The 24,519-nt window shown below is 46.6% G+C and overlaps 1 protein-coding gene across 4 annotated transcripts in view; it reads right to left on the reverse strand.

Moving 5' to 3' along the window:
• NHSL2 (NHS like 2) overlaps positions 1-24,519 on the reverse strand; it is a 407,780-nt gene that overhangs the window by 42,303 nt on the left and 340,958 nt on the right. For all 4 annotated transcript variants that reach the window (XM_077465163.1, XM_077465165.1, XM_077465166.1 and 1 more), the window contains exon 5: positions 10,853-11,038. In XM_077465163.1, the coding sequence (XP_077321289.1) occupies positions 10,853-11,038 (186 nt within the window). The remainder of the gene's footprint in view (positions 1-10,852; positions 11,039-24,519) is intronic.

Raw genomic sequence — 24,519 nt, forward strand, 5'->3', positions numbered from 1 at the left:
CACATAGAAAACTCGTCAACACATTACGTCACTTTTGCTTTTCGTATGGTAAGTAACCTCTTCACTCTCGACATGAGACTAACATGCAACAAAAAATGGACAAAATGCTTTTTTGGGCATTTGTATGTGCGTTTTTGTACAGCTTTTATAAAACGTTATTGAGCTTTGTCTTTTTTTTTTTATTATTAGCCACTAGAGAAAAATATCATCTGTTTCATCATTTGTTGCTATGTTTTTCAGCTTTTTCATGCGCCTTTATTTATTAATTACTTATTATTATTATTATTATTTTTTTAAATGGTTAAAGGTTATGGTTAGGGTTTAATTTATTTATTTGATTTATTATTTATTTACTTAATGTTATGTATTTATTTTGTTAGGGTAAGGGTTGGGGGTTAGGATTAGGGTTAGATGCTAGGGTTAGGGGTCAATATTAAGGTTAGGGGTAAGATTTAGGTTTAGAGTTAGGTTAATATTAGGTTTCGGGGTTAAAGTAGAACTATAGGCAAAACTTTTTTCCTGGTGCCTCCATGGCAGCATACCTGTGACAAGCTCCGCCTTGGCTCCTCCCTCAGGACTAGTGAATATTATAAAAGAAAAGGTTAGTACAGCCCCCGCATTCTCCTTTTTTTCCTCATACCTCATGGCAGTGAATCCTGGTTGGCGTCCTTACCTTCTGCATTCGGCAGTTCCTTCTCTTGGGCAGCTAAACGCGCTTATAAGGTTGGAAGTCCCTTCTGTAGGATCTTTTGGGACAAGCAGTTTGTCTCTTAAGTAAGAGCTTTACCTGCAGTATGGGCGTTCAGGCTCCAGTCTATGGCAGCAGAGGTGGCAGCTTTGCTCTGTTCCTGAGACTTGTTGTTCCTCTCCAGTCTCACCTGTCCTTTCTCTCTCTCTCTCTTGCGCTCTGGTTCCCCTGGTTCCCATAGTTTTAGGAGGTCCCCCTTCCTTTCCCACGTGCGTTTGTCATCCTTAGACTCACTAGGGGCCGCGCGCGGCGGGTCTGTGTTATTTTATGATAGTTCAGCGTTCCCGCCGTCGTCTGCGCATGCGCCGGCGGGTCGTATGTTTCGACAGCCAGTCTCGACGTTCGGCGCATGCACGGTAGCGTCGGAGGATTCGACGGCCATTTTGACTGAGGGCGAATGGTTCCTTTTGCCCTCAGAGTGTCAGGGGAGGAGCTCAAGCGTGCCATCACTCCCCCTCCTCCTATTTATTTCCCCAGCAGCACAAGTGAAATGCCTGTGGTCAACAAGAGAATTACACTCTAGAGTTCCAGGCTATACCCACCCCTGTTAAGGTAAGGCATGTCTTAATGCATTTGTTTTCTTATACATGTGAGTATGCGAATATATATATGTATAGCTCTGAAGGAATAACTCGTTCATTGAAAGTGTATTAATTTATTAATTTATTAATTTATTGATTTATTAATTTATTAAATTATTAAATTATTTAAAAATTTCTTTTTTCATTGGAGCCTCCAAAAAAAAAAATGGATGTTTAAAAAAAAAAAAAAACACAGCACACAGTAACAGGGGGGGGGGGGGGGGGGTGGGGGAGTCGTTACTTATGCAGGCAAATTCCCTTTTTTTACGTGAATCAGCGCACGACCGGTTGACGTCTTTTCCTCTGACTCTTTCCTAGCCGTTACCTCTGCTAAGCCGCCTAACATGAGCCTTTCGCCGCCCGCTCAAGATCCTACTCTACTCCCAAGGTAAGGACCTACGCCCAGGTAAGTTAAAAAAAAAAAAAAAAAGAGTGCACTAAGGACGGTACTTTTTGTATTTCAGTCCTGTACGCCAGAAGACGTCTAAGGCGATATGAAGATGATGATGATGATTCCTGTCACAGCAGGGACAGGTCGCCCAGACATGGGCATTACAGAAGTGGCAGGAAAACTTCAGCCAAGAGGCGCCGTCATTCGCGCTTCCCGAGACCTAGACCTACTAGATGTCAGGCCTGCGGAGGCACTCCGCTTCCGGATAAACTGATTTGTCGAGATTGCCTTAGAGACTATGCAGCGGACAGAGAGTCTGAGGGCCTTCAAGTGGCAGATCTCCTCAAAAAGGCAGTAAAAGACTCCCTTGCGGAATTGGTCGCCACAATACCGACGCAACAACCAGCATCCCCTCCTCAGGAACAGATGGCTGAGGCCTCCATTCCTGGACCATCCACGAGTGCAGGTGGTCGTCCGTTCCCTCCCTCCTCCTCTAAGCATCAGGACGAAATGGCCATTTCAGAGGATTCTTCAGATGACGCAGATGCCTCTGGCTTTGCCTTCGCCATGGTCCAGCCTTATGTGCAGGCTGTCAAACAAGCAATTGGTTGGGAGGATTCCATCATGGAGGTCAGGAAGTCCAAATCATACTTCCCCTTCCTTAAGCGCCAGATCTCCTTCTTCCCTCTTATGGAGGAAATCAGGGAAGTGATCGAGGAAGAATGGGCGAGGACAGACAAAAGACTTTCCACCAATCGATTGGGAAAATTATACCCTCACTCTGAGGCAGATTCCAAAATGCTGGAGGGCCCTCCGGTGGTAGATGCCGCAGTGGTAAGGCTGGCCAAGAATGTCACTTTGCCCCTAGAAGATTCAACTTCCTTCAAGGACCCTCTGGACAGGAGGATGGACCTCGACCTTAAGAAGGCCTATCAGATGGCAGGAAATGCCTGTAAACCTGCAATAGCCTTGACATCAGTGTCCAACGCATTACGCGTCTGGACAGATAATATAGAGTCGGCAATCCAACAGGATATCCCTAAAGAAGATATAATCAAGGCATTGGATGAGCTGAAGCTCTCAGCTGACTTCATTGGGGAGGCCGCCATCGACTCGATTCGTTGCTCCGCAAGGGCAATGCTTCACACAGTAATGGCCAAAAGGGCACTGTGGCTAAAACCATGGGCAGCGGACGTTGCCTCGAAGCAAAATTGGTGCAAGATACCTTTTGACAGTAGAGCCTTGTTTGGGGAAAAACTTGACAAGGCCATCTCTCGGGTCACTGGCGGAAAGTCAGGCCTACTTCCCCAAGACAGGCGATCCAGACGTTTCAGATCATCCGCACCAAGGTTCCAATACTCCAAAAATAGGGACTACCGTCAATCCAGACAAGGGAAAGGCTTCAGGCACAACTGGAAAAGCACACAGTCTACGTTTCTCAAGTCCAGGAGGCAGGGGCCAGTACCCACCCCACAGGATCCATCAAAATCCTTTTGACGCCAGGCCAGCCCAAATGATCCCTGTGGGGGCCAGGTTGAAACATTTCTCAAAGATTTGGGAACAAAAATGCAGGGATCCTTGGGTAGTTGCAACAGTCAAACACGGTCACTTCTGGTCTTTCCTAAGCAAACATCCCAAGGACTTTTTTTCCCCGACAAGGGTATCAAGATCCCCTCAAAAAGCGGAAGCTCTAAAGCAATTTCTTCTTTCCCTACAGGAGCAACGAGCAGTAGTTCCAGTGCCTCCATCCGAGAGATTTTTAGGTTTCTATTCCACCCTGTTTCTAGTCCCCAAGAGAAACGGAGGGTGGAGACCCGTGATAGACCTAAAGAGGCTAAATCGCTATATCTTTCTGGAAAAATTCAAGATGGAGTCTCTACAGACGATTATTTGCGTAGTCCAACCAGGGGATTGGATGTTGTCAATAGACCTGCAAGACGCTTACTTACACATACCCATACTCCCTACGTTCCAGAAATACCTGAGATTCGCGGTGGGGCAAGTACATCTCCAATTTCAGAGCCTTCCATTTGGCCTCTGCACGTCACCAAGAGTCTTTACAAAGACCCTGATTGCCATCATAGCACCTCTGAGAGAATTGGGGCTCCGGGTGTATCACTATCTGGACGACCTTCTACTCCTGGCGAAGGACCCAACCCAGTTATTGGAACACAGGAATATCCTGTTGACAACACTAGTGGATTTTGGATGGAAGATAAACCACGAGAAAAGTCTCCTCTCTCCGACTCAAGAGATGGTCTGTCTGGGAGCCCTGTTCAATACAATGAACAGAACGGTGTCTCTCCCACCTCAGAAGGTATCTTCCATTGTCCAACAAATGAAGAAGGTGAGCTCGAGATGCTACCTGACAGCCTCAAATTGTTTGAGCCTGATAGGACTGATGTCATCATGCATCCCTATGGTCCCCTGGGCCCACTGGCATTTGAGACATTTTCAGCTGGAGTTCTTAAGACTGCGGAACAGACGATATCTATCCCAACCCATACACCTGACGACCCGGATACTCAGGAGTCTACATTGGTGGATGAAGAGACAGACGCTTCTGAAGTCTCGCCCGCTAGGGCATGTCGACTGGATCATAATTACTACCGATGCCAGCGCAGCTGGTTGGGGAGCACATTCCAACCAGACCTCAGTACAAGGAAGATGGTCCTTCAATACAGCCGGCATGGTGTCCAATGTCTATCTTGCACTGCTAGCCCTGGAGTTCGAGATTTTGGGCAAACCAGTTCTCCTCAGGATGGACAACAGGGCCGCGGTATCCTATGTGCACCGACAAGGGGGAACACGCAGCAGATCTCTCCTGAACGAGGTGGAACCCATATTCCTCTGGGCCGAAAGGAATCTGAAGGACCTGAGGGCAGTCTATCTGCCCGGCCATCTCAACTCAAGGGCGGACGACCTTTCCCGCATCGCAGATACCAACGAGTGGTCCTTACACCCGAAAATCTTCAGCTGGATAGTGATCCAGTGGGGGCCCCTCGAGCTAGACCTCTTTGCGACAGCATCCAACACCAAACTTCCAAGGTTTATCTCGAGGTTTCCGCACCCCCAGGCGGAGGCAACAGATGCCCTCTTAGCCCCTTGGGCATGCGATCGGGCCTACGCTTTTCCTCCGCGGCCCCTCATACCGAGGTTCCTGTCAAGACTCATGAGGGAGACATCGACGGTGATAGCGATTCTACCATACTGGCCAAGAAGGCCTTGGTTCCCTACGGCAATGGATTTGAGCACAAGTCCTCCAGTCAAGGTTCCAATAGTACCCCTCCTCCTGTCGCAAGGATCCCACATCCACCCAGATCCCCACAGGCTGGACCTTCACATCTGGCAACTCAAAGGAAAAGGTTCCAATCCCTGGGGTGCTCCCACAAAGTGATCGCAACCCTGCTCAAAGCGAGAAAGCCATCCACGAACAACATATATGATAAAGTATGGAACAAGTTCAGGTCCTTCATGCTTGATAGAAACTGTGACCCAGGTTCCCCTTCGTCATCTCAAATTCTTGAGTTCTTACAGGCAGGCCTGGACCTAGGCCTTGCGTTAGGTACATTGAAGGTACAGGTATCAGCGATCTCAGCAGCAACCAGTAAAAGATGGGCGGAGGATCCATTGTTAATCCAATTCTTTAAGGCCGTCAGGAAGATCAGACCACCAACCAAACAATCTTTTCCCACTTGGGACCTTACGGTCATCCTGGAGTCCTTAGCCAATCCACCCTTTACCCCTTCGAACTCAGCATCGCTCTGGAATCTAACTTTAAAATTAGCCTTTCTGATAGCCATAACCTCCGGCAGACGGGTGTCAGAGCTCCAAGCTTTGGGAGCAGATCAGGATCACATTATATTTTACCCAGATAGAGTGGAACTCAGAACAGTACGAGGGTTCATTCCCAAGGTCGCTTCATCCTTGAGCATGTCAGAACCCTGGGCACTCCCAACATTTTCTGAACAGGACTCTGTCGCTCTTCATGAATTAGACATCGCCTCCACTCTGAAATGCTATCTGCAAGCCACAGCTTCATTCCGGGCTTCCATCAGACTGTTCATAATTCCCTGGGGAAAATACAAAGGAAAGGAGGCATCAGCCAGAACGATCGCCTCATGGATCGTCAAACTCATCCACAAGGTGTACAGGACAAAGGGACTAGAGACCCCTTCGGCGGTCAGGGCGCACTCCACAAGAGCGGTTTCTGCCCCTTGGGCGGCAAGAGCGAATGTGTCGATCGAAACTATTTGTCGGGCAGCGACCTGGTCGTCCCAACACACATTCCTGAAACATTACAGGGTGGACCCAGGAGCTCTCTCCTCAGTGGAGTTTGGCAGACAGGCAGTCACTTCGGCCTTCGCCTCTTCTAAATAATAAATTCTTTAATAAACCTCTAAGCATTATCCCACCCGTCTCAGCTAGTTATTTGTCACAGGTATGCTGCCATGGAGGCACCAGGAAAACAGAAAATTGTACCATACTTACCGTAATTTTCTTTTCCTGGTGCCTATCCATGGCAGCATACATTCCCACCCTCAGTATTCTATATTAACGAGAATGGGGGGGCTGTACTAACCTTTTCTTTTATAATATTCACTAGTCCTGAGGGAGGAGCCAAGGGGGAGCTTGTCACAGGTATGCTGCCATGGATAGGCACCAGGAAAAGAAAATTACGGTAAGTATGGTACAATTTTCTGTTTTTTTTTTCATTTTAGATCAGAGCAATGGAGGGTTATAATCGCTGTCAGATTTTTTTTTCCCCCATCTGTGTCTGATTGCTGAAATTTTCCTTCACTTCCTGTCACATACAGGAAGTGAGAGAGGAAATTCCTGCAAATTAAGGGAATTCCTTGGGGACCCCCAGTTCACCAGAACTAGTGTTCCCATTGGAAGATTTCCCTCGCTATTTCTTTTCTGGGGTCAACCCAAAATTTGGGATTTTCTTTTACTTTTACCTTCAATGATAAAGGTAAACATGACAAATAGAGATGGTGAATCTTCCGAACAAGGGGGGGGGGGCACAGATCGCAAAAAAAAAGACAGGGGTTCTAAACCCTTCCCAACCCAACACGAAAAAAAAAAAGTTTTGCCCTTAGTTATACGTTAATATTAGGGTTTGGGGTTAATATTAAGGTTAGGGTTTTTATTTATTTATTTATTTATTATTTATTTTACGAATTTTATTTATTTATGTATTATTTATTTATCTATTATTTATTTATTTTTTTATTTATTTAATCATTGCATTTGAGCAGAAAAACGCTCAAGCAACAAAATGCACTAAAACGCTCAAAAAACATCCCAAATCGATAGTTTCTACGCATTTCTATGGAACAAAAAATGCTTTAAAAATGCAGGGGTTCTAATCCCTTCCCAATCCAACACCAAAAAAAGTTTTGCCCTTAGTTATACTTTAATATTAGGGTTTGGGGTTAATATTAAGGTTAGGGTTTTTATTTTTTTTATTTAATGTATTTTATTTGTTTATGTATTATTTATGTATACATTATTTATTTATTTTTAAATATTATTTTTATTTTATTTAATCATTGCATTTGATCAGAAAAACACTCAAGCAACAAAATGCACTAAAGCGCTCAAAAAACACCCCAAATCAATAGTTTCTACACATTTATACGGAACAAAAAATGCTAAAAAAACGCAGGTGTTTTAATCCCTTCCCAATCCATGTAAAAAAAAAAGTTTTACCCTTAGTTATACTTTAATATTAGGGTTTGGGGTTAATATTAAGGTTAGGGTTTTTATTTATTTATTTATTATTTTATTTAATGTATTTTATTTGTTTATGTATTATTTATTTATGCATTATATATTTATTTTTACATATTATTATTTTTTATTATTTAATCATTGCATTTGAGCAGAAAAATGCTCAAGCAAAAAAATGAACTAAAACGCTCAAAAAACACCCCAAATCAATAGTTTCTACGCATTTATACGGAACAAAAAATGCTTAAAAAACGCAGGTGTTCTAATCCCTTCCCGGTCCAATGCTAAAAAAAAAAGTTTTACCCTTAGTTATACTTTAATATTAGGGTTTAGGGTTAATATTAAGGTTAGGGTTTTTATTTATTTAGTTTTTATTATTATTTTATTTAATGTATTTTATTTGTTCATGTATTATTTATTTATGCATTATTTATTTATTTTTAAATATTATTTTTATTTTATTTAATCATTGCATTTGATCCAAAAAATGCTCAAGCAACAAAATGCACTAAAAACGCTAAAAAAAATGCCCCAAATCAATGGTTTATACGCATTTATACGGAACAAAAAATGCTTAAAAAACGCAGGTGTTCTAATCCCTTCCCAATCCAACACAAAAAAAAGTTTTGCCCTTAGTTATACTTTAATATTTAGGGTTGGGGTTAATATTAAGGTTAGGGTTTTTATTTATTTATTATTATTATTTTTTATTTAATGTATTTTATTTATGTATTATTTATTTATGCATTATTTATTTATTTTTAAATATTATTTTTATTTTATTTAATCATTGCATTTGAGCAGAAAAACGCTGAAGCAACAAAATGCACTAAAAATGCAAAAAAAAAAAAAAAAACAACAAATCAATAGTTTATACGCATTTCTATGGAACAAAAATGCTTAAAAAACACAGGGGTTCTAATCCCTTCATGATCCAACAGTAAAAAAAAAAGTTTTGCCCTTAGTCATACTTTTATATTGGGGTTTGGGGTTAATATTAAGGTTAGGGTTATTTTTTTTTTCTTTATTTAATGTATTTTATTTGTTTATGCATTATATATTTATTTTTAAATATTATTTTTATTTTATTTAATCATTGCATTTGAGCAGAAAAATGCTCAAGCAAAAAAATGCACTAAAACGCTCAAAAAACACCTCAAATCAATAGTTTCTGCACATTTCTATGGAACAAAGAATGCTTAAAAAAACACAGGGGTTCTAATCCCTTGCCGATCCAACGCAAAAAAATTTTTTGCCCTTAGTTATACTTTAATATTAGTGTTTGGGGTTAATATTAACGTTAGGGTTTTTATTTATTATTTTTTTTTTTTGTATTTTATTGATTTACGTATTTATTTATGTATTAAAACGCTCAAAAAACACCCCAAATCAATAGTTTCTACGCATTTCTACGGGATAAAAAATGCTTACACATTACATTACAAATACACTGGGGTTCTAATCCCTTCCCAATCCAACACTAAAAAAAAAGTTTTGCCCTTAGTTATACTTTAATATTAGGGTTTGGGGTTAATACTAAGGTTAAGATTTTTATTTATTTATTTATTTATTTATTTTTTATTTAATGTATTTTATTTATTTATGTATTATTTTTTTTTAAATATTATTTTTATTTTATTTAATCATTGCATTTGAGCAGAAAAACGCTCAAGCAACAAAATGCACTAAAACGCTCAAAAAACATCCCAAATCGATAGTTTCTACGCATTTCTACAGGACAAAAGAAAAAGCTTAAAAAAAAAGCGAGCTACAAAAAAAAAAAAGCAAGCTACAAAAAAAAAAAAGCGAGCTACAAAAAAAAAAAAAGCTCCAGAACGTTTTTAAGCTTCAGGCATTTGGCTTCAAGAGATTTGTAGTGGAGGTTTGAATCCTCTCCATAGAGAATAATTGATTTCTTTGTTCTCCAGCGTTTTGGAGCTTCAAGCTTCAAAACGCAGAGGTGTGATTGGGGTAAACACTACAGTGAATTAACCACTTCCCTATAGGGAATTGACGGTGGCAAAGTGGTTTCATAATCCTGATCGGACGTCATATGACGTGATCAGGATTATGAGCCGCTGCGCGCCCCCGGGGGCGCGCATCGCGGCGATCGTTGTTGCGGGGTGTCAGTCGGACACCCGGCAACTACGATCTCGGTAAAGAGTCTCCGACGGAGACTCTTTACCACGTGATCAGCCGTGTCCAATCACGGCTGATCACAGTGTAAATGGGAAGAGCCGGTGATCGGCTTTTCTTCACTCTCATCTGTCAGACGCGAGTAGAGGAGAGCCGATCGGCTGCTCCTCTGACAGGGAGGGTCTGTGCTGATCGATTATCAGTGCAGCCCCCCCGAGGATGCCCACACTGGACCACCAGGGACGCCACCAGACCACCAGGAAAAAGTTAATCCTCCCTAGACCACCAGGGATGCCAGTCAGCACAATGGATGCCAATCAGTGCCCATAATAGATGCCAATCGGTGCCCACAATGGGCATCACTGATTGGCATGCATTATTGTTTGGCACTGATTGGCATCCATTAGTACAGTATAACACCAATGCCGCCTATGAGTGCCCACCTGTGCCGCCTATGAGTGCCCACCTGTGCTGCCTATGAGTGCCCACCTATGCCACCTATCAGTGCCCACCTGTGCCGCCTATCAGTGCCCACCCATGCCCATCTGTGCCGCCTATCCATGCCCATCTGTGCCGCCTATCCATGACCATCTGTGCCGCCCATCCATGCCCATCCGTGCCGCCCATCCATGCCAATCCGTGCCAGCTATCAGTGCCAATTTGTGCCACCTATCAGTGTCTATCCGTGTCGCCCATCCGTGTCGCCTATCAGTGCCGCCTATCAGTGCCACATATCAGTGTCCATCAATGCCACCTCATCAGTGCCACTTCATTGGTGCCATATCATTGGTGCCCATCAGTGCCGCCTTATCAGTGCCCATCAGTGTAGCCCCATCAGTGAAGGAGAAAACGTACTTATTTACAAAGTTTTGAAACTGAAACAAAAAAAAACATTATTTTTTTCAAAATTTTCGGTATTTTTTTATTTGTAGCGCAAAAAATAAAAACCGTAGAGGTGATCAAATACCACCAAAAGAAAGCTCTATTTGTGGGAAAAAAATGATAAAAATTTCATTTGGGTACAGTGTAGCATGACCACGCAATTGTCATTCAAAGTGCGACAGCGCTGAAAGCTCAAAATTGGTCTGGGCAGGAAGGTGTTTAAGTGCCCAGTATTGAAGTGGTTAAAAAAAAACAAAAAAAACAACAGGCCAACCAATAAAATATTAAGGTCAACACATGCTTTGATTCTGGACCCAAATCCAAGGTTTACATCTTTGGTAACGTTATTAATGTAATAAATAATTTAGAAGTGGAAACCTGGCGTGGACTTCTTAGGCGTTGACTCGGAAGCTGCCGATCTCTTGATCTCCCCTTGATCCGGCGTCTGGTTGTGAGAGAACCCGATGATGGTCCTCCTACGTCTCAGAGTGGTTTTCGGGTTCACGGCCGTCTCTGTGTTGAACAAGGAGTGGTGAGAAGTGGCGTGCTTGTCAAACAGTTCTCCTGAAGATACGGAAAAGGATAATAGATCGTTAAAAAAGGAAAAAAAGTTAACAAGATAAAAGTAAATAATAAAATTATCAACCCTCAGCAACAAACAATTATAGTGCAAAGTCTCCAACTGAACTTTTAGTTGAAATCGGCTAAAAATATCTGAAAACCATCAAAACAAAAAATTGTTCAAAGTTTTACAGATGGTTTTCTTTAGGAAGAACCCACCGAATGAGCAGAAAAGCCTGTCCGCTGCCAGCATGCCTCAGAGAAGGACCGTGTCCTCTCTATATGTAAGTGGTGGTCTCTCTGCAGAGGCCCAACATGCCCCCTGCTGAATCAGGCCTATGACTGCAATTAGAGAAGCCTGTCCCCTAACAACATGCCTCAGAGAAGGACCGTTTCCTCTCTATATGGAAGCTGAATCAGGCCTATGACTCTGCAATTAGAGAAGCCTGTCCACTGCCAGCATGCCTTAGAGAATGACCATTTCTCTCTGTATGGAAGCAGCGATCTCTCTGCAGAGGCCCGATATGTCCTGTGCTGCAGCAGGCCTATGACTCTGCAATTAGAGAAGCCTGTCCACTGCCAACATGCCTCAGAGAAGGACTCTCTCTATGAAAGCAGTTATCTCTCTGCAGAGGTCCAATATGTCCTCGGCTGAATCAGGCCTATACCTCTGCGATTAGAAAAGCCCATCCCCTGCCAACACGCAGTAGAGAAGGACATTTGCTCTCTGTCTGGAAGCAGTAATCTCTCTGCAGATGTCCAATATGTCCTCTGCTGAATCAGGCCTATGCCTCTGCGATTAGAAAAGCCCATCCCCTGCCAACACGCAGTAGAGAAGGACATTTGCTCCCTGTATGGAAGCAGTGATCTCTCTGCAGAGGTCCAATATGCCCTGTGTGAAGCAGGCCTATGACTCTGCAATTAGGAAAGCCTGTACACTGCCAACATGCTTTATAGAGGGACCCTTGCTCTCTGTATGGAAGCAGCGATCTCTCTGCAGAGGCCCGATATGCCCTCTGCTGAATCAGGCCTATGCCTCTGCGATTAGAAAAGCCTGTCCCCTGTCAGCATGCAGTAGAGAAGGACCCTTGCTCTCTATTTGGAAGCAGTGACCCCACTGCAGAGGTCCGACATGCTCCCTGCTCAATCAGACCTATGATTCTGCAATTGGGAAAAGCCTTTCCCCTGCCAGCATGCTGCAGAGAAGGACCTTTTCTCTCTGTTTGGATGCAGCTGTCTCTCTGCAGAGGTCTGAAAAGCCCTCTGCTAAATCGGGCCTATAAGCTCTGCAATCAGCAAAACTCATGCTTCCTCATACTGTCTCCCTTTATATTGTAAATCGCTGTGCAAATTGTTGGCACTATATAAATCCTGTATAATATTAATAATTAAATTGTCCTTAGCCGCTATAGCAATATGACGTCAGCAAAGTGGTTGCGATATCCTGACTGGACGTCACATGACGTTGCCAGGATATCAAGCCGCTGTGCACCCCCCGGGGGGGCTGGCATCATGGCGATCGTTGTTGCGGTGTGACAGTCTGACAGAGACTCTTTACCGCGTGATCAGCCATGTCCAATCACGGCTATTCACAATGTAATCAGGAGGAGCCATTGATCGGCTTTAACTCGCTCACGTCTGACAGACGCGAGTAGAGGAGAGACGATTGGCTGCTCTCCAGACAGGAGAGCTGATTGTTTATCAGCGCAGCCCCCCCTTGGATGCCTGCCCAGGACCACCAGAGATGGCCACCACACTGGACCACCAGGTATGCCAACCTAGACCACCAGGGAAATGCCAATAAGTGCCCAGGCAGCTGCCAATCAGTGCCATTGAAAAATGCCTGCCAGTGCCAGTGCCAGTGATGCATATCAGTGAAATCCAGTGCCAGTGAAAGCCATCAGTGCCCATCAATGCCCATCAGTGCCACCTTTCAGTGCCCATTAGTGCCCAGCAGTGCTGTCTATCCGTGTCACCCATAAGTATCCATCAGTGCAGCCTTTCAGTGCCCATCAGTGCCCAGCAGTGCTGTCTATCAGTGTCACCCATAAGTATCCATCAGTGCCGCCTTTCAGTGCCCATCAGTGCCCAGCAGTGCTGTCTATCAGTGTCACCCATAAGTAGCCATCAGTGCTGCCTTTCAGTGCCCATCAGTGCCCAGCAGTGCTGTCTATCAGTGTCACCCATAAGTATCCATCAGTGCAGCCTTTCAGTGCCCAGCACTGCTGTCTATCAGTGTCACCCATAAGTATCCATCAGTTCAGCCTTTCAGTGCCCATCAGTGTCACCTATCAGTTCCCCACCAATGCCACCTATGAGTGCCCATCAGTGCTGCCTATCAATGCCCATCAGTGCCGCATTTCAGTGCTGCCTATCAATGCCCATAAATGCTGCCTATCAGTGCCCATCGTCAGTTCCCATCAGTGCCACCTCATCAATGCCATCTCATTGGTGCCACCTCATCGGTGTCGCCTTATCCGTGCCCATCAGTGCAGCTTATCAATGCCCATCAGTGCCTCATATCAGTGCCGCCTATCAATGCCCATAAGTGCCGCATATCAGTGCCACCTCTCAATGGCCATCAGTGTCGCCTATCAGTGCCCACCAGTGCACACCAGTGCCACTTATGAGTGCCCATCAGTGCTGCCTATCAGTGCCCATCGTCAGTTCCCATCGGTGCCACCTCAGTGGTGTCGCCTTATCAGTGCCCATCAGTGCCCATCAGTGCAGCTTATCAGTGCCCATCAGTGAAGGAGAAAGCTTATTTACAAAATTAAATTTTATGACAAAAACAAAGAAAAACTTTTTTTTTTTCAAAATGTTCTGTCTTTTTTTTATTCGTTTAGCAAAAAATAAAAACCGCAGAGTTGATCAAATACCACCAAAAGAAAGCTCTATATGTGGGGAAAAAAATAATAAAAATTGGGTACAGTGTAGCACGACCGCGCAACTGTCATTTAAAAAGTGACAGTGATGAAAGCTGAAAATTGGTCTTCAATACCGGGGCGAAAGTGCCTGGTATTGAAGCGGTTAAATATCTGGTGGGCCCCTTATGCAATTATGTTCATGGAATTGTAATTTAAAAAAATATATATTATTTGTCTACTTATTGTTTACATTTATATGGACAATGGTGTGACACCTAAATATTCTGTATGTCCTTTGCAGGGCTTATAAAGTATAATAAAGAGCCGTTGTACATTACAGTGACCCAAGTCCAGTCCAGGAACAGGAGGAGGAGGAGTTCTTGGACCAAAAAATGGTTGCTTTATTAATGCCTTTGCTGTGGGAGCTCCAGGAGAATAATCCGGATGATTTTCATAATTATCTCCAAATGACGGACCCCTGCTTTCGCCAACTTTTGGCATTGGTGAGCCCCTATAATGAGAAGCAGGGCACATGCAAGAGGCTTTTATTTTATTTTTTGGTTGAATAATAATGATTTGATTTGGTATATTTTCTATATTTTTGGATGCATAGAATGCACTTTTTGGTTAAGTTCTATTGGCAGATAGAATGTGTAATTTTATTTGTTTTCTTTTTTTTAATGCGCAATAAAACAAATTGTGGAGAATAATGCGTGGCTACAATAATATTATTCTTGATATCACTAGAAAAAAAAATCCTTGGAAAATTAGTTTGCCATAACTCCATTAGTATCACCAGCGAAGCAGCTTCATTATTATTTCATTAAAGAAGAAGGGAATTGTGCGCTGCATTTCGAGACTTCATAATTTGCCACGTCACGAATGTGAATTCTCCATTACGAACGCTAGTTTACAAGACCAACCGCTTCTGGCTCGTCCTTCCTTCCAAGCATGCGTGTTTGCACGTTGGACTTTTGTCCGACGGACTTGTGCACACACGCTCGGAAAATCCAACAACAGACCATTGTCCGCTGAAAATTTTAAAGCCTGCCATCCAAAATGTGTCCGTGGAAAATCCGACAACAGACATTTGTCCGCGGAAAATTATAAAGCCTGCCATCCCTCATTTGTCCACGAAAAATCCGACAACAGACATTTGTCCACAGAAATTTTTTAATTGGCAGCCGAGTAAACAGGAAGTGATGTCGTGACTGTCAGGAGACTGGAACAAAGTCTGTGGCTAGCCCCTGGAAGTGGCGGTTCGTGAATCGGGTCTCCCGGTGGGACGGGAGGCCTGTTCAGAGCGGCGGGAGGCAGTGGGAGGGGGGTGTCCCCTCCTGCTCCTCCGGGATAACAGCCGAGTGGCTTTTAGCCGCACCGGTTGTTATTCCTGGAAAGCCAACCGCCGGGTCTAAAAAAAACTTTACCGGGATGATGCCTGCAGCTGCGGGCATCATCCCCGTATAACCCCCGAAAGCCGAGGCCACACATCTGCGTACACTCGGTGGGAAGGGTTTAAATGATGTGGCACCTAAAAATCTCTATTCTCTCCTTCCAGTCTAGTATCTTGGATATTATAGCGGACCTTCAGTCATTTTTTTCAACTTTCCATCTATGAAATCTTCTGTCCTGGTTGTTTTAACATTGTAAAACATTTTTTTTTCTGCCAGTAAATACCACTTCCTGTTTCTTGTCTGGTAAAAAGCCTAGGCTTATGACATCATGCACAGCTCTCTCTCTCTCACTCTGGTGAGAGTTTGCCAGGAAGGGAGGGGGGGGGGGTGAGTCATAAAAGCCCCAATGAGAGCTGCAGAGCTGGAGGTGTGTGTCTGTGTAAATCCAGGAAGTGAACAGCCAGCAGCTGCCCACAGTTAAAATGGTTGCAGCCAGACTTAGTGGAGGGAGATTTTGGGCAGAATATTAGGCAAGTACAGATTTGCAGTATATATAAAATAATATGCAAAGTGGTTGGAGGGAAGCTTCAGAATGACAAAGATGTTTTATTACAAATTATGTGACCTCTTTAAGATGTGGCATCTACATTGATATTATTAGGGACGAATCTAATAATATAATCCGGGAGCGTGTCCGGAGGTGGGCGACAGCGGACGTTTCCTTAAGGAGCTCCGGTCCACCGCCGCTAATCCAATGCCATCGGGGCACTACGAGCCCGCATCGGAGCACAAAAACTGGCCTGCTCGGTCCCCAGGGACCCCCGGAGGCAATCCAGGCTCGTATTGCTGCAGACCACGGGCGGCACACAGAGGAATTAATCTTTTGGCTCTCCGCGGCCGCCGCCATCCTGCTACACCCGGGCCGCCGCCATCTTGCGGCCCACGAGCCTGCCGGAGCCGCCGTGGCTGGGACAGAGGTAGGGGACCCTCGATAAACCCCCATTTTTGAGCAGAGACCAGCGGGCCTGTCCGGGAGGCCTTGCTGGGGCCCGGCGACGCGGCGGTCCGCTTGGGCCTAGCGCGGCCTAGTGCTGCCTAGTCCAGCCTCCACATCCCCACTGCTTCCTGGGGCGGCGTCCCCGCCGGATGGTGTTGCGGCCGCTCCGGCCCTCCTCGGGGACTTGGTACACCTCCCCGTGCCTGCTCACTCAGCCTCCTGGGCCCTAGCCCCTGCCTGATGTGTCGCCACAGCCTGTGGCTTAAGGACTCTACCAGCTAAGGCCTGTGACACCGCACACTGGACTCTATCTGGGCCTCCATATGCCCAGTCCTCCGGCCACACACCTTCACCTACACGTCATTACACTGTGAGAGACTGCGGGTTAGCTTTGTCTCTGGGGGGGCTGGCTTGTGGGTCTCAGGAGACGTACCCGATTGACTCTCAGGGACATCTCCGGACCAGGGTGCCCACAGAGAAGTCCCTACATCCCTTAGCATGTTAACACCCTGCCCCGGTGGTTGCGACTTGCTGATGGCTGGGTGAAAACAGGCCCTGGGGGGGGCCCCCTGCCTGACCCGGACCATACAGGCCACAACACAACTTCATCAGATGTGATCTCGGTATGAACACTCCCAAACGATACAGGACACGATCAGCGACCCGCGGGACACACAGCCGATCCTCACAGCCCGGTATCCAGAGTTTCTTCAGAGGGAGCCCATGCACTTCCCCAGGTGCCATCGCCGCCACGCCTCGGAGACCTCACACGGCAACAGCCCCGCCTGAGACTGAGACACAGAGCGTCCCCACTGCATCCACCTCGGACATCCTTTTAGGGGCTCCAACCGTGTCACGCTCTGAGATGGCCAGCTCTACCACAGACCAGGGAAACTTGGACGATGACCTTCGCAGGATGCTGCGGGCCCTACCTACGAGGGCAGACATTGAGGCCTTACCCACGAGAGCGGACATTGAAGCCTTAATCCTGCGGATAGAAGAAGCGCATAACAGGGACATACAAGAGGTGAGACCGGAGCTGCACGCAATAGAGGACCGGGTCTCCTCTGGGGAAACCCAGATCACCTCGCTGAAGACTCGGGTGCAAGCCCTGGAAGCCCTGGAGCGCAGGATTCCCATGCAGCGGTAGCGCAGGAGATGCAGCTTCATCTGGAGGAAATGTAAGACCGCAGTCGCCGTAATAACCTGCGGCTGCAGAGACTCCCGGAGGCTACGGGCCCAGAGGATTTGGCAGAGACTGTTACCGCTATCTTCCACAGGCTCCTGGGAGTCCCGCCCCCTTCTCTGGAAATCGATCGGGTTCACCGTGCGCTGGGCCCCAGATCTACCGATAGGCAAGACCCCGCGATGTTCTGTCTTGCCTTCACCGATATGTACAGAAGGAAGTACTCTTGAAGAAGGCATGGGATCATGGGGTCATCGACTTCGATGGAGCGCAGATCCAGATACTCCCGGATCTATCCAGGGCTACACTACAGCGCCGTGCCATGTTGAAACCAGCCCTTGAAGTTGCGAGACGCCACGGCTGCACATACAGATGGGGCTACCCCCTAACAGTCATCTTTCGCACGGATAGCGGCTCCTTCACATTACGCACACCAGCAGATCTCCCTGCCCTCTTTGCTTTCCTGGGGGCGGAACTGGTCCAGGTGCCGAACTGGCTAGCAAGGATCCAGCGCCCTGCAGGCCACTTAGGCCCTCCGTCAGGCAGACCTGCCCTACCATCTCGCTCCCGGAGATCCTGAGGGCGGTCCCGTACCACGTCCACATCTGTTAATGGATCGCGCGAGACAAGACAGTTCCCCTTCGCACATCTTATGTTGTACTGCACTGGCTGAAATTTGTATTCCTCATCAACATTACTCTCCCTTGTTTGGCATTCCCCTCTTCTGGATTTAGCCCCCGCCCTATGGCCTCCGCGGCTGCTGACGACATGCCCAAGATGCACGGAGAGACGCCGCACCTGGGCGACCCCGGGTGTTCCTCCATGTACACTTACACCTATAGGAGTAATATGGCCACCCATGCATTGCTTTGAAGAAGCGCTGTTGGCCCCTTGGACGAACAGGGCAGCTTTCAACTTCAGGGACCCTCGTGGCCCATAGGCCTGATCCTCTCGACTGGCTTTCTTTTGAGGTAGCCCGGAGTGGGGTGACATCCTGGAACTTTTGTGTGGGGATCGGGTGGGTCAAAGTGGCAGGTGCCATACTGCAGTCGGGTGGGGACTGGGGAGATGGTATCTGACTGTGGGGTGGGGGGGGGGGTCCCTCTGCTTGCATCCCTCCTCCGTTCCCCCTCATCCCTGCTTCCCATGGGCATCATTTAAATGTTCACATCTACACATGCATCTATGGCCTGGGGCTCCGGGGGGGGGGGGGGGGTTGGAGAGACTCCCCGTTGGCCCGCGCTGAACACTCCCCCTATTAGGTTTACGCCTTTCATCCAGGTACACCTGGTGGGCGTTGAAGCAGCTAATTCCTGCATTTTAGTTCTCCAGCTCCGCTGGACAGCGCTGACTGAGAGTCCTTTCCCTCTCAGCCACGCCCTCATACGTCACTGACCCCTTTAATCTATCACTATTGCTCTCCACTGTCACTTTCTCCCACCCACACGTCCTTTATCCTCTTTCCTCTCCCTTCCCACTCCTTCTACCCTGACCTGATCATGGATGTGCTTAACCACTTGCCGACCGCCGCACGACGATATACGTCGGCAGAATGGCACGGGCAGGCATAAGGGCGTATATATAAGTCCCTGCCTTCCCGCGGGTGGGGGGCCCCCCCCCCGGTGCCTGCGGCGGTCGGCATTCGTTCGGGAGCGATCCCGGACGAGGGGACGGCCATTCATTCATGGCCACCCCCTCGCGATCGCTCCCGACGAATGGAAATCCTTCGTGACATCACTTCCTCTCCTGTAATGTAAACACAGGAGAGGAAGTGATGTATTCTCTCCTCCGTGTCGGTATTTTTCGTTCCGGCACCGAGGAGAGAGCATCGGTGAGTTGCACCAACACACCACACATACAGTAGAACATGCCAGGCACACTCACACCCCCCCTTTACCCCCCGATCATCCCCCCAATTACCCCTGCCCCCCCCAGTCACAGTGACACCAATTGCATTTTTTTTTTTTTGCATTGGTGTCATTTGTGACTGTAATAACTGTTAGGGCAGTTAGGGTTAGCCCCCTTTAGTTCTAATGTGCCCCCCTAACCCCCCCAATAAAGGTTTAACCCCGTGATCACCCCCCGTCGCCAGTGTCACTAAGGCTGGGTTCACATTGCAGCGGTTTATGAGAACGGATGTGATTCGCACCGCACTGCAGTGCAAATCACATCCGATCTCTGTGCGATTCGAGTTCAGCCATACAGATAGTATGGCTGAATTCGTGCCGCACCCGCCGCACCCGCCGCAAATTCGCACGGGACCCTTTTTTTGGTCCGCAGCAGAATCGGATCGCATGGGTGTTCACACCATGCGATCCGAGTTTGCAGATCGCACTGCGATATGCGAACTGATCTGGGGGTGTCATTAACATTTCACTGACACTCCCAGCAGTTCGCATAGGGCAGTGTGAACTGCCGCCGGGAGGCATGCGATGCGGGAACCCGCCGCGGATTCGTGGCGTTCCCGCATCGCTCCAGTGTGAACCCAGCCTAATAAGCGATCATTTTTCTGATCGCTGTATTAGTGTCACAGGTGACGCTAGTTAGGCAGGTAGGTATTTAGGTTCGCCGCAACTTTTTATAGCGCCAGGGACCCCCATATACTACTACCCCTGATTGCCCCCTAGTTAACCCTTTCACCAGTGATCACCATATAACTGTTACAGGTGATGCTGGTTGGTTAGTTATTTTTTTATAGTTTCAGGGCACCCGCCATTTATTACCTAATAAAGGTTTAACCCCCTGATCACCCGGCGGGTGTCATTTGTGACTGTAATAACTGTTAGGGCAGTTAGGGTTAGCCCCCTTTAGTTCTAAGGTACCCCCCTAACCCCCCCAATAAAGGTTTAACCCCGTGATCACCCCCCGTCGCCAGTGTCACTAAGGCTGGGTTCACATTGCAGCGGTTTGAGAACGGATGTGATTCGCACCGCACTGCAGTGCAAATCACATCCGATCTCTGTGCGATTCGAGTTAAGCCATACAGATAGTATGGCTGAATTCGTGTCGCACCCGCCGCACCCGCCGCAAACTCGCACGGGAGTAATATATCATTTAGTGACAACTTTGTAAAAAAAATAAATAAAAAAAAAAGTTTGTAATTTTCCCGCAACTTGTGGCAAAATATAAAATATTCCATGGACTCAACATGCCTCTCAGCAAATAGCTTGGGGTGTCTACTTTCTAAAATGGGGTCATTTGTGGGGGTTTTGTGCCATCTTGGCATTTTATGGCCTTCAAAACTGTAATAGGTAGTGAGGAGTGAAGTCAAATATTTACGCCCTTAGAAAACCTGAAGGCGGTTCTTGGCTTTCGGGGCCCCGTACGCGGCTAGGCTCCCAAAAAATCCCACACATGTGGTATCCCCGTACTCAGGAGAAGCAGCAGAATTTATTTTGGGGTGTCATTTCACATATGCCCATGGCATGTGTGAGCAATATATCATTTAGTGACAACTTTGTGAAAAAAAAAAAAAAAAATTAAAGTTTGTAATTTTCCCGCAACTTGTGGCAAAATATAAAATATTCCATGGACTCAACATGCCTCTCAGCAAATAGCTTGGGGTGTCTACTTTCTAAAATGGGGTCATTTGTGGGGGTTTTGTGCCATCTTGGCATTTTATGGCCTTCAAAACTGTAATAGGTAGTGAGGAGTGAAGTCAAATATTTACGCCCTTAGAAAACCTGAAGGCGGTTCTTGGCTTTCGGGGACCCGTACGCGGCTAGGCTCCCAAAAAATCCCACACGTGTGGTATCCCCGTACTCAGGAGAAGCAGCAGAATTTATTTTGGGGTGTCATTTCACATATGCCCATAGCATGTGTGAGCAATATATCATTTAGTGACAACTTTGTGTAAAAAAATAAAAATAATTTTTTTTTTGTCATTATTCAATCGCTTGAGGCAAAAAAATAAAATATTCAATGGGCTCAACATGCCACCTATCAATTTCCTTAGGGGGTCTACTTTCCAAAATGGGGTCATTTGGGGGGGTTTTGTACTGCCCTGCCATTTTAGCACCTCAAGAAATGAGATAGGCAGTCGTAAACTAAAAGCTGCGTAAATTCCAGAAAACGTACCTTAGTTTGTAGATGTGACAACTTTTGCGCAAACCAATAAATATACAGTTATTGACTTTTTTTTTACCAAAGACATGTGGCTGAATACATTTTGGCCTAAATGTATGACTAAAATTGAGTTTATTGGATTTTTCTAATAACAAAAAGTAGAAAATATCATTTTTTTTCAAAATTTGCGGTCTTTTTCCATTTATATCGCAAAAAATAAAAATCGCAGAGGCAATCAAATACCATCAAAAGAAAGCTCTATTTGTGGGAAGAAAAGGACGCAAATTTTGTTTGGGTACAACATTGCATGACCGCGCAATTACCAGTTAAAGCAGCGCAGTGCCAAATTGTAAAAAGACCTCTGGTCATTTACCAGCAAAATGGTCCGGTCTGAAAGTGGTTAATATTGTTACCCTTAATGTGAAGGGACTCAACATCCCCGAGAAAAGACGCATGCTGCTGAACGACATGAAATGACAGAACGCTGACATTGTCTTAATACAGGAGACACATTTTAGGGACAAGTTCCCTATCTTGAAAAATAGATACTACCCGACGGTCTATCACTCCACATACACGGAGGCCAAATCTAGAGGGATATCCATTCAAATAGCAGCCAGAGTACCGTGGACTCTGCTGGACTTAAAGACGGACCCAGAGGGAAGGTTTTTGTTCCTTAAAGGCCTGGTGGGGGGGTGGGGGGGGGGTGAAGGTTACCATTGCTAACTTATACGCCCCTAATAGCAGACAAGACCGGTTTGTGAAAAGACACTTAAACTTACTTCAAAACTTTATGGAAGGCCAACTGATTATAGGCGGAGACCTAAACATCCCCTTAATACCTGCAGAGGACACCTCCACAGGGCTATCCTCCTTCCCCCGGGGCAGGAGGAGAGCTGCACACGCGGCCTTACACGCCACACAATTGGTGGATGTATGGCGCCTCTTCCACCCCGGGGAACGGGATTACACTTTTTTTTCTAGGCCGCACCACGGGTACTCACGCATCGATTATTTCTTGATGCCACACAACCAACTTCATGCAGTTAAAGCGGAGGTCCACCCTAAAGTGGACCTTCCGCTCATCGGAACCCTCCCCCCCTCCGGCACCACAATTGGCACCTTTCAGGGGGGAGGGGGGTGCAGATACCTGTACAGTACAGGTATCTGCACCCACTTCCGGGATAGCTCTCTGCGGAAAGGGGCGTAGATTACGTACCTTTCCGCAAGTGCCCGCCCCTTTCCGCAAGTGCCCCGCTGCCTGCTGGGAAACACACAGATCCCAGAGGCAGCGGGGACCGTCCTTATTGCTCAGCGCGACTCGCGCATGCGCAGTAGGGAACCGGGAAATGAAGCCGAAAGGCTCCATTTCCTGATTCCCATACCCAAGATGGAGGCGGCAGCACCCGAGAGACGATCTAGATATCGGCTTCGGGTGCCGACATCGCGGGCGCGCTGGACAGGTAAGTGTCACTATTTTAAAAGTCAGCAGCTGCAGTATTTGTAGCTGCTGGCTTTTAAAAAAAAAACGAGGAGTCCCGGCGGACTCCCGCTTTAAAGGATCCACCATTGGATCTATCACGTGGTCTGACCACGCCCATTACATTACGCTATGCTTTGACAGACTTTTACAGGGGACAGAAGAAGCCATGAAGGCTCAATGAGAGTCTCCTCCAGGACGCCGAGGTACTGGCAGATGGAAATATCCCATTACTTCCATACTAACGGCACGGGGGACTGTGAGGCGGGCCTAGTGTGGAAGGCACACAAGGCGGTGATTCGCGGAGTTCTGATAAAACACGGTGCTTCCATAAAGTTTTGAAGTAAGTTTAAGTGTCTTTTCACAAACCGGTCTTGTCTGCTATTAGGGGCGTATAAGTTAGCAATGGTAACCTTCACCCCCCCACCAGGCCTTTAAGGAACAAAAACCTTCCCTCTGGGTCCATCTTTAAGTCCAGCAGAGTCCACGGTACTCTGGCCGCTATTTGAATGGATACCCCTCTAGATTTAAAAGACAGCGAACCGCCCAATTGTCCGAGTTATTTGGTAAGCTTCAAATCTTGGAAGCTAAACATAAACAGACACCGAATACTCCCTTAAGTAGTGAGCTGGATGAGCTAAGGCAACACTCCAGATCTCCCGTAAAAGGATCTATGAATCGGGTAATAAATGTGGTAGATTACTCGCACAATCGCTGAAATCCCAACCGGCGGCTTCTTATATATCTTATGTTCTCTCCTCCTTGGGGACACGGGAGACGCTACCCCAACAAATTACCAACACATTCAAATCCTTTTACGAGACTCTTTACAAACTGGACACTGCCCGACCCTCCCCTGTGCACATAGCCGACTACATAGCCTCTTCCAATATGCCCACTCTGCCGACGGAAATACGGGCCATTTTGGAGGAACCTATAACACTGTCCGAAATCCAACAGGCAATAGGTAATACCAAAAGAGGGAAGGCCCCGGGTGACCCTGACGGCCTAACATTACCATATTATAAGACCCTACTCCCGTCCCTTGGACATCATCTCCTTCACCTTTTCATTGGTCTTACTAAGGGGGGCAAGCTCCATGAGGCCACGTTACAGGCTCATATAGCAGTGATCCCTAAAGAAGGCAAGGACCCGTCTCAGTGCGGGAGCTATCGTCCCAATTTCTCTTTTGAATACAGATCTTAAGCTATTTACTAAAATCATAGCTACAAAGCTGCAGTCATACATGCCTGATCTGATACACCTTGATCAGGTGGGCTTCGTCCCAACCAGGGAGGCTAGGGACAACACCACCAAAGTCCTGAACCTGCTGCATATTGCCACCTTGAAAAACAGGCCGAGTGTCTTTCTCAGCACAGACACGGAGAAAGCTTTTGACAGGGTGAGCTGGGATTTAATGTCTGCCACACTACGCCATATAGGACTGGGTAACAACATGTTAGGATGGATCCATGCACTATATACTACAGCGTCG

Source organism: Lithobates pipiens, unplaced genomic scaffold (assembly GCF_037356315.1).
Source record: "Lithobates pipiens isolate NorthernLeopardFrog02 unplaced genomic scaffold, aLitPip1_a1.2 Scaffold_1, whole genome shotgun sequence".
NCBI lineage: Eukaryota > Metazoa > Chordata > Amphibia > Anura > Ranidae > Lithobates > Lithobates pipiens.